The sequence below is a fragment of the Notechis scutatus genome, chromosome 1 (genome assembly GCF_049901735.1).
Source record: "Notechis scutatus isolate UNSWTSFEM ecotype Mainland chromosome 1, rNotScu1.2, whole genome shotgun sequence".
Lineage (NCBI taxonomy): Eukaryota > Metazoa > Chordata > Lepidosauria > Squamata > Elapidae > Notechis > Notechis scutatus.
Genome location: NC_142009.1, coordinates 188,661,483 through 188,673,712, shown reverse-complemented (window position 1 = coordinate 188,673,712; position 12,230 = coordinate 188,661,483). Strand labels below are relative to the sequence as shown.

General features: G+C 36.6%; 1 protein-coding gene across 7 annotated transcripts in view; it reads right to left on the bottom strand.

Moving 5' to 3' along the window:
• The window catches only part of OLA1 (Obg like ATPase 1), a 95,503-nt gene that overhangs the window by 41,835 nt on the left and 41,438 nt on the right, over positions 1-12,230 (bottom strand). For all 7 annotated transcript variants that reach the window (XM_026677694.2, XM_087949700.1, XM_087949702.1 and 4 more), the window contains exons 6-7: positions 8,532-8,612; positions 8,199-8,296 (exon numbers count right to left, since the gene is read on the bottom strand). In XM_026677694.2, coding sequence (XP_026533479.1) covers positions 8,199-8,296; positions 8,532-8,612 — 179 coding nt within the window. The remainder of the gene's footprint in view (positions 1-8,198; positions 8,297-8,531; positions 8,613-12,230) is intronic.

Genomic DNA, 12,230 nt, shown 5'->3' with positions numbered 1-12,230 from the left:
AGAGGCTGGCTTGTCCAGTCACGCAGTATTTTTGGCCTTCAACAATAGAGATTTGAAAAGTTGTGGCCGGAACAAGCCTGTAAATACAGGTTGGTCAGGAATGAGGCCCTCATCCTCAGACATCCCCCTTTCTAAGGGGTCTGCTTCCAACATGGCCGAGTCAGTATCATGCACTGATTCTGATTCACTCTGGTCCATGTGCTCAATGTGTTCCACCTCTTCCACCACCTCCTCCTGCGGCTCCTGTAGGAGCATACCCCCTTGACACTGTACCTCGGTATAGTGTGGCTCCGACCTGGCCAATGACCGAAGTGATTGCGAATCATACTCAGCGGGTGCGGGATGATCCCTGGTCAGAACCGCATGCTGCAGGCCTGCTGCGATTCCCTGACGGATAGCCATCTCCATTCGCTCTGGCACATCGTCTGGAAGAGATTGTTCCTGTCGAAGACCAGCAGCCGTTGGTGTGAATGTCGCTTCAGGTATTCTTCGCATGGTTGGTGATTGAGCTGACTGGACCTGTTGACTCAGGGGAGCCACGCTGCGTCTGGATGAGAGGGAGAGATTTAGAGGGGTAGGAGGGAGGAAAGAGGAGGACGGCTCTGGACTGTGGGGTGAGAAGGCTTGAGAGGTCCTGTGTGCCTCCCGTGTGCACTTATCTATTTGTTTTTCCAGTGCCTTGTGGCGCCTGTTGGCATCCTTTTCTGATGCCTTAGAAGTCCCTTTATTTTTTTTGCTTAGGATTGTGTTGAGATTTGAACTTGCCCCTTGAAGTTGAGGAGTGTGAATCACTACCCCCTGCCATTGTGATTGTGGAAGGACCAGTATCCTCGTTATTTAATGCTATATTGTGCAGGCGGTTGGCGCGCCCAGGGATCTGGCCAAGAATGGACAGGGTGCCCTGAAATCAAATCCCCCGGGTTTGTTTGTTTTTTTGTCTTTTTTTTTTTAAATGGATATCTGCTTCAAAATTGAGTCGTATCTCAACAAATAATTTATTATTGTTATGAAATTGCCAGTATTATTATATTGGTATGATTAATATTATCAGAGCGTATGGGTATGCAAATATATATCAAATTTGGATGTCCCAATCAGCCAAATTCAGAATGCCTAGCGGCCAAATAATCACTCACAGGCCTTCAACAGCTTCCCTGCACAGGCGGACGCTGGCCTAGGTGCTCGCTGTTGTGCCGCTGGATAGGGAGAAATGTGAGGGTTGAGCCAACAACACGAATTAACAAAAGCCTCGAATATGTTGGAAACGAGGTTGTAATGATTCCTCAGGGTATTTTGTGTAAAAAAAACCTTCAATCCGGAATAAGGATTACCTCACACAGTCTACTGAATTAGCACTCAACGCGGCCACGCGGTCCCTTTACAGTAAAAAAAAAAAAAAAAATGGTGACCGGATGTTATTTGTAGCGTGCATGCCAGCAGCAATCTCCCGAGAAAAAGAGATAAGCTCCAACAGCCTTCCCTTAGGGCTAAACCGGTGGGGAGGGGTGAAATAACGAGGCGATTACACCTCCACCCCTAAACGGTGTTCTTGGGGGGAAAAGAAACTGCAATACGACTCATGAGAGCGCGAGAGATAAAAAGCCTTGCCGTTTAAATGATAAAGCGGCTCGGCGATCGTAATGGCAAGGGTAGGGCTAGCGGTTGGGGGGGCAAAATGAAATTGAAGCCTTCCTGCGCTTAGGAGCGCATCCTGATAATGCGATCCCCGACGGCCAAATGGCAAGGGCAGCGTCAGTAAGAAAAGAACAATTGACTATCTGCAAACCTTAAAGAGAATTCTCCTGTTTCGGCCAAGGATTAACGAGAAGCACTGCCTATCTCTCAAAACTGGGGAACACTGGGGAGGAGTCCCGTGGAGGAGGAGGAGTGTTCCACAAATTAAGCCCAGCCTAGATAAGCAGAGACTGAAGCACCTCCCACTACTACTGGATGCTTTGAGCAGCTTGTGGGAGAAAATCCTTGACTTACAAGGATTTGTTTAGTGATCGTTCAAAGTTACAACAACACTGTAAAAAGTGACTTAGGACCATTGCAGCATCCCCATGGTCATGTGTTCAAAATTGAGATGGCATATGTTTATGACAGTTGCGGTGTTCCAGGGTCATGAAATTGCTTTTTGTGACCTTCTGACAAGCAAAATAAATGGTGAAGCCAGATTCACTTCACCACTGTGTGCAAGGATACAAGGATTCACTTAACAATTGTGGAAAGAAAGGTCATAAAATGGGGCAAAACTCACTTAACTTTTCGCCTAGCAACCGAAATTTTGGGCTCAATTGTCACCAAAAATAGACTACTTGTATAAAGCTCAAATAACTTTATTATTATTATTTATTATTTTACCAATTAGAACACTGTTCTTGATTAAACTAGCCTGTTCCTTCCTGATTATTCAGGAAAGTATCAAAAGAAGCCACACAAACAACCCATATTATATCCAGCCGAACAGATGTTACTTATATCCATTTAAGCTTGGCAATTTAAAGCAGTTCCAAAGATCTCTGTATTTAGGCTCCAGAATTGAACCAACCTCTGGGAGAAAGAAAGGAGTCCCAGAGACCCACAAGTCCTTTTCAAGTCTAGAATGTGTACCTGAGGATGCCTTAAATTAATAGCTATGGTATAACAATGTAGAAGAGATCCTGAAGACAAAGAACCAGCAGATATGCTGGAGCTTTGATTTGAGTTCTTTAAAAGCTTTTCAATCCTCAATAGAGGGGCAAATCATTGTTTTGGCTTAAGATTATATTACACATTGCAAAGTTCAATTGCACTGCAAACATTTTTTTAAAAACAGACTTTTCCTAAAATATCCTTTTTCTCAATTAGAATTGTTCACTTAATCTGTTTTCCCAGTTATGAAGAAGAGAGGTAGAGAGCATTTACGATTTTCCACTGGCACACCAAACAATGAATGCCAAACCACAGAATAAATTCCACATGTAGTTAGGAAAAACAAGTGCACTTGGTAAATATGAGTATCAATAGAGAATACCCACTGACACGACGCAAATACTGAAGCCAGAAGTACTCCATATCTATAATGAAAGTCCCCACCTTTACTATTTTATATTTTACTGTCTCAGTAGTTCTTACAAGACACAATCCGTTTTCCATATAAAAATGCACCAAACACTGCCATTTTAAACTTACATATGTTTAAATAAGCTTTAACTAAAGGACAGTGGTCATATATTAGAGTATTTGATTGCATTTTGATTACTATTTTTAGATATCTAATAGGTTGTGCTTATGTTTTTATTTTTGTTTTACAGTAGTAACCTCAGGAAAAAAACAATAAAAAAGTAAATCTGATGTTGATGGGAAATTTCTACTGCAAGCAAATGAAAATACAGATATTATTCTTGGAAAGCTTTTCATTTAGCCCTTTATAACAGGGGTGTCAAACTCACAGCATCATCACATAACATATTGGAACTTTTTTCCCCTTCACTAAACCGGGTGTGGGTGTGGCCAGCACATGACGCATACAGTCCACGGGTCGGGAGTTTGACAGCCCTGCTTTATAATAAACCTCCATAAATTGATAAATCTAATCCAAATATTTTCCAATAGAACATAAAGGATGGAAGACAATATTACATATTTAAGGGTTCCCAAAGTTATGGAATGATTCAAATAGCTAGACAAATTAGTATGAATGGACAAAAAGGCAGTGCAGCAAACTCTCTTACTGTCCACATCTAAAAGCTATTTACGCAGAAGTTCTCTTAATTCAATAGGACTTACTCCAAAATACATCTCTGTAAGAATAGAAGTAAATGTTAGGTTCCAATAGAAACTGGACGGCATTATTATTTAATAAATACTTGACATCTTAGACTTTTTGCAGCAAGCAACATACACAACATAGAAATAACAACAGCATTTAGACTTATATACTGCCCCATAGTGCTGAGATCCCCACCCCCAATCCATGGCAGGGTACCAGACCATGGCCCATTGGGAACCGGGCCACGCAAGCCATGGACAAGCACACATGCATGCAAAACCATCCCCTCTCCCGTCCTCGCTGTCATAGGTGCGCAGAGCCAGAAAGATTGGAAGGCTTTGCTTTATAACACAGAGTCAGCCTCTTGCCCCCAACAATTTGGGTTCTCATTTTACCAACCTAAGAAGGTGGAAGGCTGAGTCAACCTTGAGCGCCATCAGGATCAAACTTCTGGTTGTAGGAAGAGTAGCCTGCAATACTGCATTCTAACCATTGCACCCTCAGGGCTCCATGATCATACATCAAAAGAACAAGTCAATATTAAAGCAATATCTCAGTAATAAAAGAGGGTTTAACAATATCCAGAATCAATATCACAATTCTGCCTCCCACCCCCCAAGCTCTCAGGTTCGACCATAAAGGCCCCCATTAGGGAGATTCAAGACATTGTGGAAAACAGTGGCAAATTAATTAATTAATTGGCAAAATGTATTTGTTTGTTTGTTAATTTTTGCTGGTGTTACTGACATTAGTTTTATTTGGTTCCCTGTCTAATTTTTAAATCAACATAGAGAGGGAGAGAATGCAAAACATCAGACTTGGTCAATGGTGGGCAACACTGTTGTTTCCAAGATTGCCTCTAAGTTCTACTCAGACCTCAAAGGCATTCCTAGAAAATCTAAAAATAGAAAGCCAGGAATAGATGAAATAATGTATTTTGTATATGTACAAATCATACAATTTAATATTTATAAATCCTGTGCAGACCAAAAAAAATGTGAATGGCTATAATCCCATCAGACGTTCACCAGAAATCATGACATTTTAAAATATGTAGAAATGGCCTGCATACATTGTCTCTGCTCCATGTCCTCTTTGAAAAAATACTTTATCTCTGGAACTTGATCATGGATCATGAGGAGGAGAATTCTACTTGCTTGCAAATAAACATGACCAAGATCTGCGACTGAAGGGGTACACATTCTACTGCTCTATAGAGCTTAGCCATAGCAGTTTAGGCTAATGCCTCAACACAGAGAAAATGTTTTAATATATATTCAGGACACCCCATGTGGCACATCTGCTGCCTGATCCCATTGTTGCAGAAATATTCGAGTCCCCCCGCAGAGTATTTCTGTACATGCAAAGGGAAGTCTGCATTTTCTCTATCTCAGCTAGCAAAACACTTCTGAGACTAGTTTTGCTTATTTTGCATACAGGGACCATTGACAGAATCGACCCATTTTTTTTCCAAATACACCCCAAATATCAGATCAAAAATCTTAAAAGTCAATGATTTCTTATATGAAAAACTATTATTTAAGTATTATGGTCATCATCTGTGGAATATCTATTTGCCCAGTGCCTAATTAGATAGATAGATAGATAGATAGATAGATAGATAGATAGATAGATAGATAGATAGTGTGTAGAAGCCATTTTGCACTGATATGATTCATATATGCCATCATTAAAGTTTATGAATGAATTCATAAACTCAATTGCCTAATATTGAATAATAAAATAATCCATAAAACCCTTTCTTTATATTAAATTGGAATACTGAATGACCTATTCATTTGAAAATGCACCTTTATATTTCAAATCTCAATCTATTATGACAGTATCCCATTTTATAAAATGACCATAAATATGACAGTTATATAATGATTCCAAAAGAAGGGTAATATCCTGCATAGTTTGCTGGGCAGCAGTTTTAACAGCAGATTAAAAGTAACTGTGGTACTAATTTTTAACCAGGTACTTAATGAAGAGTTTCTTTTCTGCATTCTTCATTCAAGGATGCTTTAACTTGGTTTAAAGAATAGCAACATTTTAAATGTTGCATCTGATTCTTCTATATATCCTGATTAGTGCCATTTGATCATAGTGTAAGCCCAAGCAACACAGCTGCTCCATCAGCTTCTCTTCAGAAATAAAGTCTTAATCATGTATCAACTGAATGACTATATTAATTTTATTAATACAGCAAGTAGACATTCCAGATTTTATATCTTTCAAAGGTCAGTATACCTCTTCAATTACCCTAAAGTACCATCGTTCCCTGTTTTCTTCTCTCCTAGCACTAAACAATGATATCCTATCATTAAAAATGTTACTGTGATGTTATCAGTAATTAACATTTTTCTTTGTTTAAAAAGGATAAGCTACAAATGTACATTCTAGTTTGGAAGTTCTGCTTATGCCCAAGTACACTTCAAGTATTCTCTTGATATTCCTATAAATCCTTCCGAAAGATCTTATGGAAATGTTTACTGCTCCATTCTAGACTCTTCTTTATACAACACAAACCCAAGGAATTTTGTTAGCCAAGCAACTAATACTTTTCCAACTAAGGTTAAGAACATGAAGCAAAAGTCACTAATTAAAGTGTAAGACTAACAAAATATAGTCTTAATCACTTGCATTTCTTTGTACGACCAGAAATATTAACAAATGACATCTCATAACATACTTTGAAATAAAACATGTATTTTAATGCAAATATCTACTGCATATAAAGAGGGTTTCAAGAGCAACCCCTCTGCCAGGATGAAGGTAAAATGGTCATCATTCTATCTTCAAGCAATGGCATTCCATATCACACGATGTTTCGCAATCATAAATACATGACAAATACTTCCTCAATCATTTTTTACAAGCAGGGATGCACAGGGGGTTGTCAATGGCTAGCTTGAGGGAAAATAGGAACAGCAGGCGGCAGAAGCTGTACTGAAAATGGTTATGTGGTAAATTCTCTTCTGTAACATCACTCAACTATCCTACTTTGATCTTTCAGCAACAAATTACATGAATATCCACAAAATCTGGATTCGAAGAACACTACAACCATCACTGGTATATGAACACAATACTATTTCTAATATTAGTTCATAATATAGACATAATATTTACACATTTTTAAAAACAATTTAGGTGGTTTTTCTTCTAGTCATTCTTCACCACAGTCAGTTTCATATCTACACAAAAATATTAGTGTGATTGGTGTCAGAGAAATTACAGACTGGTGTCTCCCAATTATTTAAAAAACTTAATGTCTAATTACTGATCTTTATTGTGCAATAGTATCTACTGGAAATTCCCCAAATACAGAAGTGCTCATCCATTCAGCCTTTCCCCCTTTTCAAATAAACTTTGTCACTGCAGCCCTCAAAAAAGTTTTCTAAAAATCCTAAATTTATATTTCTGTGAAAATGAAAAATGACTCGTGGAGCACAGTATTTTGCAGCTCAGCAACAAAATAGTCAGAGTTTTCTGAAGATTGGTTTAATTTTAAATAATCCATTATCAGAAAAACTTGCCAAGTTTGCATTCTGAATTATTCACTATAAAAGTTCAACTTTTTTTTAGAATATAAGTGCATTATAACAATAGGAGCAGAAGAGTTCTAAACTGAAATAATTTCACAGAATATATCTTATAACTTATTGGAGTTAACCATCTGACATTAATTATTGTTTTGGCTTCTAGCCTGTGAATGTTTATTTTTCAGTTTAAAGTCTTCTCGCTCTTTGATACCATATGGAAATGAGAATGTTTAATGGGAAATTGAAACCATGTGCATCTAGGTACTTAATGAAGTACAGGGAATAAGAGAGTATGTTTTAAAAGAATTCTGATACACTGTTCTGGATACTTTTACAAAACAAATACAACAATAGCTTAATTTTTCTTATATCTTAGCACACAATTGCATTTGTTAAAATAATTAAAAACAGTGCTTTAATTGATGCTTTGTTTTAATGCAATAAATCAAACATCTATTGTCCACAAAGTCTCATCTCAAACTTTTTAGGACAAGTTCACTACTTTCAGACATGAGAATTCTAATATATCATCATGTTCTGGGATTGGATCTTGATCTAAACACTGCTTGACAGAGAACCATTGTCAGTATTATGAAAATTTATGCTCTGAATTGGACAAAGTACATGGAATATTCCAATATTAATAAGTAAGAATCAAGAAACAAAGCTGGATTTTGTAAAGCAACTAATGGTTCTATAACCAATATATATAAGTCAGGCAAAAACAATAGTAAGAGGAAAATTGATTTAGTTTAATAAAATTTTAATTTCTAATGTATTCCATTAACGATATATTTCCAAAAATAGCATTAAGTAAGGAATAGAAAACAATAACATCTATATTAACCAACATTAATGTCCCCTTGGAAATTATAATTAAACATTGGAAAACTCACCATTTGTTTTTCTTTCTAATGTAATCTTTTTCGGAGAGGTTAATCAAATAGGTCATTGGTTTAGAAGTTAAAAACAAATGTTTGTTGAGCACATCAATCTAAAAGATAGCAAACAAAAATCATGTAAAATATGCAAGTTTGTAGCGTCCCCTCATATAGATTATAAGTGCAAGTGAAAAATAGTATACTTATGGTTTGTAGATGAAGATGATGTTAATTTGCTAGAATTAAATTAAAAGGTTTATATAAAAATCTGGTGCACACATTATGCCTCTCTCTTTGGGTTTTAATGGGAAGACGTGAGACTTGATGAAGTAACAGTTATAAACTTGCCTCTTTATCATTCCAATCATGATAGAAACGAACTGGCTTTTTTTCATCTATTACCCAGCTTTTGATTTTGCACATTATGTCCTGGTGGAATTAAAAGATACAAAAAATATTTTAATATGTTATATTCTGCTGTTTGCAGGATTGTTATTTCTCACATGAGAGGAATTTTAGTTAGCAAAATATAACAAATATTCTGAAATGTGATATATATTTGAATGGCTGATCGCAGAATATTACTAAGCATAGAGTAGATATGTATGGGAAAAATGCAAATTATACTCTTCCCTCCCCTGTGGAATAAAAAACAACAACCCTATAAGTAAATTTAAAATTGCCTTTCAAAACTCCCTATTGGCAAAATAATTAAGCATCCCCTGGAAGCAACCAAAACACATGCAAAGATAACAACAAAAACCAATTGGTAGCAAAAGAAATTGAGCTGATTAGTGAAGATCCACCCATCAAGGTATTTGTTCAAATATCCAAAGGCCATCATCTTATATATTAATTTTTTTGCCCACACCTTCTCATCTCCTCCAAAAAAGCGAACCCTGCCAAAACTTTCATTACACAATGGCAAGAGCCTTGCACTAGTGACCTCCAACCAGCTGCATTCACTTTCAGAACATCTCTCCCTGCAGGAAATCTAAAGGCCTTTTAGTTAGCAAGCTAGTGTGCATTCAGAAGGAGTAACTGCAGGAAGAGCCCAATGTGCTTTGTTTCTCTGGCCTTTCTTCACAGAAAGATTAATCATCTGTGAAATGGAAACGGCAAACAGCAAGTGACACAAACTGAACCCTTCAAGCCTTTCCTCATCAGTTTTGCGGTTCTGCATCTGAAAGCTGCGTGTGGCAAGGTTTGCCTTACAGGCAGGTGTTAATAAAAGCCTCTTAGGTCTGAAAGGTCAAACTAAGCTCTTCGAGAAGTAGCACGTTTCTTTTTTTGTCAGACGTAATTTATGGGCAGGTTCTAAACGCTACATTTCAGGAAAATTAACTTGAATATGATGTTCCATTAAAGAATTTAACACCAATTTGACGTGCGCTAAATTTTAAGGCACACGTCAATAAATAGGTCACATACATATAAATATATGACCTTAGTATTTAGTATACTAGTATCGCCAATCATGCAATTGCTTCAGGTGGAAAAACAAGACGAAAGCTCTTCTAAATCTCAGTTCCTGATTTGTAACTCTCCAGGAACGGGACTTCCCACAGATTTTAACAAGAAAGGGGCAAGCTGAAAACTTTTAATGAAATATAACATGTTCTGCCTAAGAATAATCACTTTTACTCTCCTATAACTGATTTTCACTCATAAATGTTTTTAAAGTGGCTAATGTAACACCATTTCCTACAAGGAGAAGATCAAAGTGCTATATTACAAATGCATTATGATTAAAAAAGCACTGTGCAGCCTTGCTATTAAATGTTCTTTAAACCCTAAAAGGCTTCCCATAGATCTCACTTGGCACTGCATATACAACCTTTGACAAGTAATGTAGACCATTTTTATTCATTGCCTAAAATTGTAGGCAATTATGTGCGTCACACTGGCCACCTGCAAGTTCTGAATGCCTGCTCCAGTTGTCAGAGCTAAAAACTAATGTCGGAGGGGATTAATCTAAAGGGAGAGAGTCCTCTTTAATGGCTACAGCAGGTGAAATGGCCCAGCTGGTTACTATGATAAGTGGCCAGAACAGCTTATGTAGAGACATGCAACAAGATTACACATGTAAAAATAAAATAAAATAAGTAGCAGAACTATGTTATCTTTGGTGCTTATTGATGTCTTATTTGATCAGTAAATAATTCACTTAAGTTTAAAATGTGCATTGTTTTACCCTTAGCCTTTTCTTCATTATTAGAATAATTCCTCCAGTAACCCTGCTTAACTACTGGAGGAATTTTGTACTGATTCAACTTTAAAATAGATATTTACATAAGCATAACAGCTGAGATTCTAAACTCATCAGGATAAATAGGAATCTCTCTTGTATGTACAATTTTTACGTGGATTTTTTTTTCTACACAAACAAAAGGCTGTGAGAATAACAATCCAACCTTTCTTCCAAATTTGTTTAAGAAGAGCAAACATGCTTTATACTTGCTCTCTAAACTTACACTGTAAGAAATTACAGAACCATATTTAAGAGAAGATATGTGTAATCCAGCAACGATTGTGCATACTATTTGAATGTTACGTTTCACTCATAAAAAGGTCAATTTCCTCATGTCCACCCATTTATGCAATTAATTTCCAAACTATAGCATAATCATCAACAATTACCATGTGATCCAAATCCATAATGCAAAAATGCAAGATTATCAGGATAATTTTTCATGAACAATAATTTATCTGAAAGAAACCAATTTGGTAGATGTAGGTGAATCAGGCCTTCCTATTATAAAGCAAGATTATAACATAATAATGCTACCAAGATATTCCATGTCTTTACAGCATATGTACACTTCCAGCGTGATGAAAATTTAGGGCTCCCATTTTCCTCATGATGATAACTATTTCTGTAATGAAACTTTTAACACTTTGAAATTTCTGTTTATGCATTCTGAGGACTGACATAGTCATGTGATGGGACAATAGTCTCATAACAGTTCATTTATCTCTTTTCCTTACTGAGACAGCTTATTTCTACTTAAGCAGCATACTCATGAATGTTGACCAGGGGTGTCAAACTCATGCCGTCATGTTATTGCCACGTGACGTATTGCGTCTTTCCCCCCCCTTTGCTAAAATGGGGGTGGGCGTGGCCAGCGCGTGACGCATCCAGCCTGCAGGCCATGAGTTTGACACCTCTGATGTAGACCTATAATGTCCTTATTCAGTAAAGTTGGGGAGGAAAACATTAAACATCAGGTTTATGTTTATGCTTGTATTTTAAGAACTGGTTTTGTATTTCTTCATGTTTTTACAAATATTGTTACATCACTTTAAAAAAAATCCATATGAACCTACTATTATTAAGTGTTGTAGCTTATGATTCTTGACTCTTGACTAATGTATCTATTTTATGTACACTGAGAGCATTTGCACCAAGACAAATTCCTTGTGTGTCCAATCACACTTGGCCAATAAAGAATTCTATTCTTCTAATTAATTAAAAGTACATCAATTTGAAAACAAAATCTACAAGTTTGCCATATTAATTGCACCTGCTAGGTAAACCTCTGATTCATTTCTTTTTCAAAAGTAATTCAAATGAAATATCTGAGTGAATGAAAGAGAAATGGATGTTGTGATTCAAATGTATTTTTGTTTTAAGAAATTCAATTAGTTTGCCATGCTCATGAATATTTTTGAAGCATGATGATCTGAGAGCACACTCCCTTTATTCAAAATGAGAGTGGTGAGGTGAAAGGGACACTGGACATTTCTATTTTCAGAGATAAACAGATGTGCTTCTTGAAAAAGGAATCTAATAATTTATATTTTATGTATATATGTACAGTATGTATATTACACCTTCTCAATTTGGCCTATGACAGAGTCATCCACTGCACAAATAATTAATTTCATGAGGCAACACAACTGTAACACAGAAATATTCTAGTGTGGTGATTTTCCTATTATCAAAGTCTCTGTCGCATGCTAGCAACATCAAACAGCCAAGTTAGGAAGTATGAATGCTGCCATTCAGGTGTCATCATTTACCATAACAAAGCCTTCATGGATACC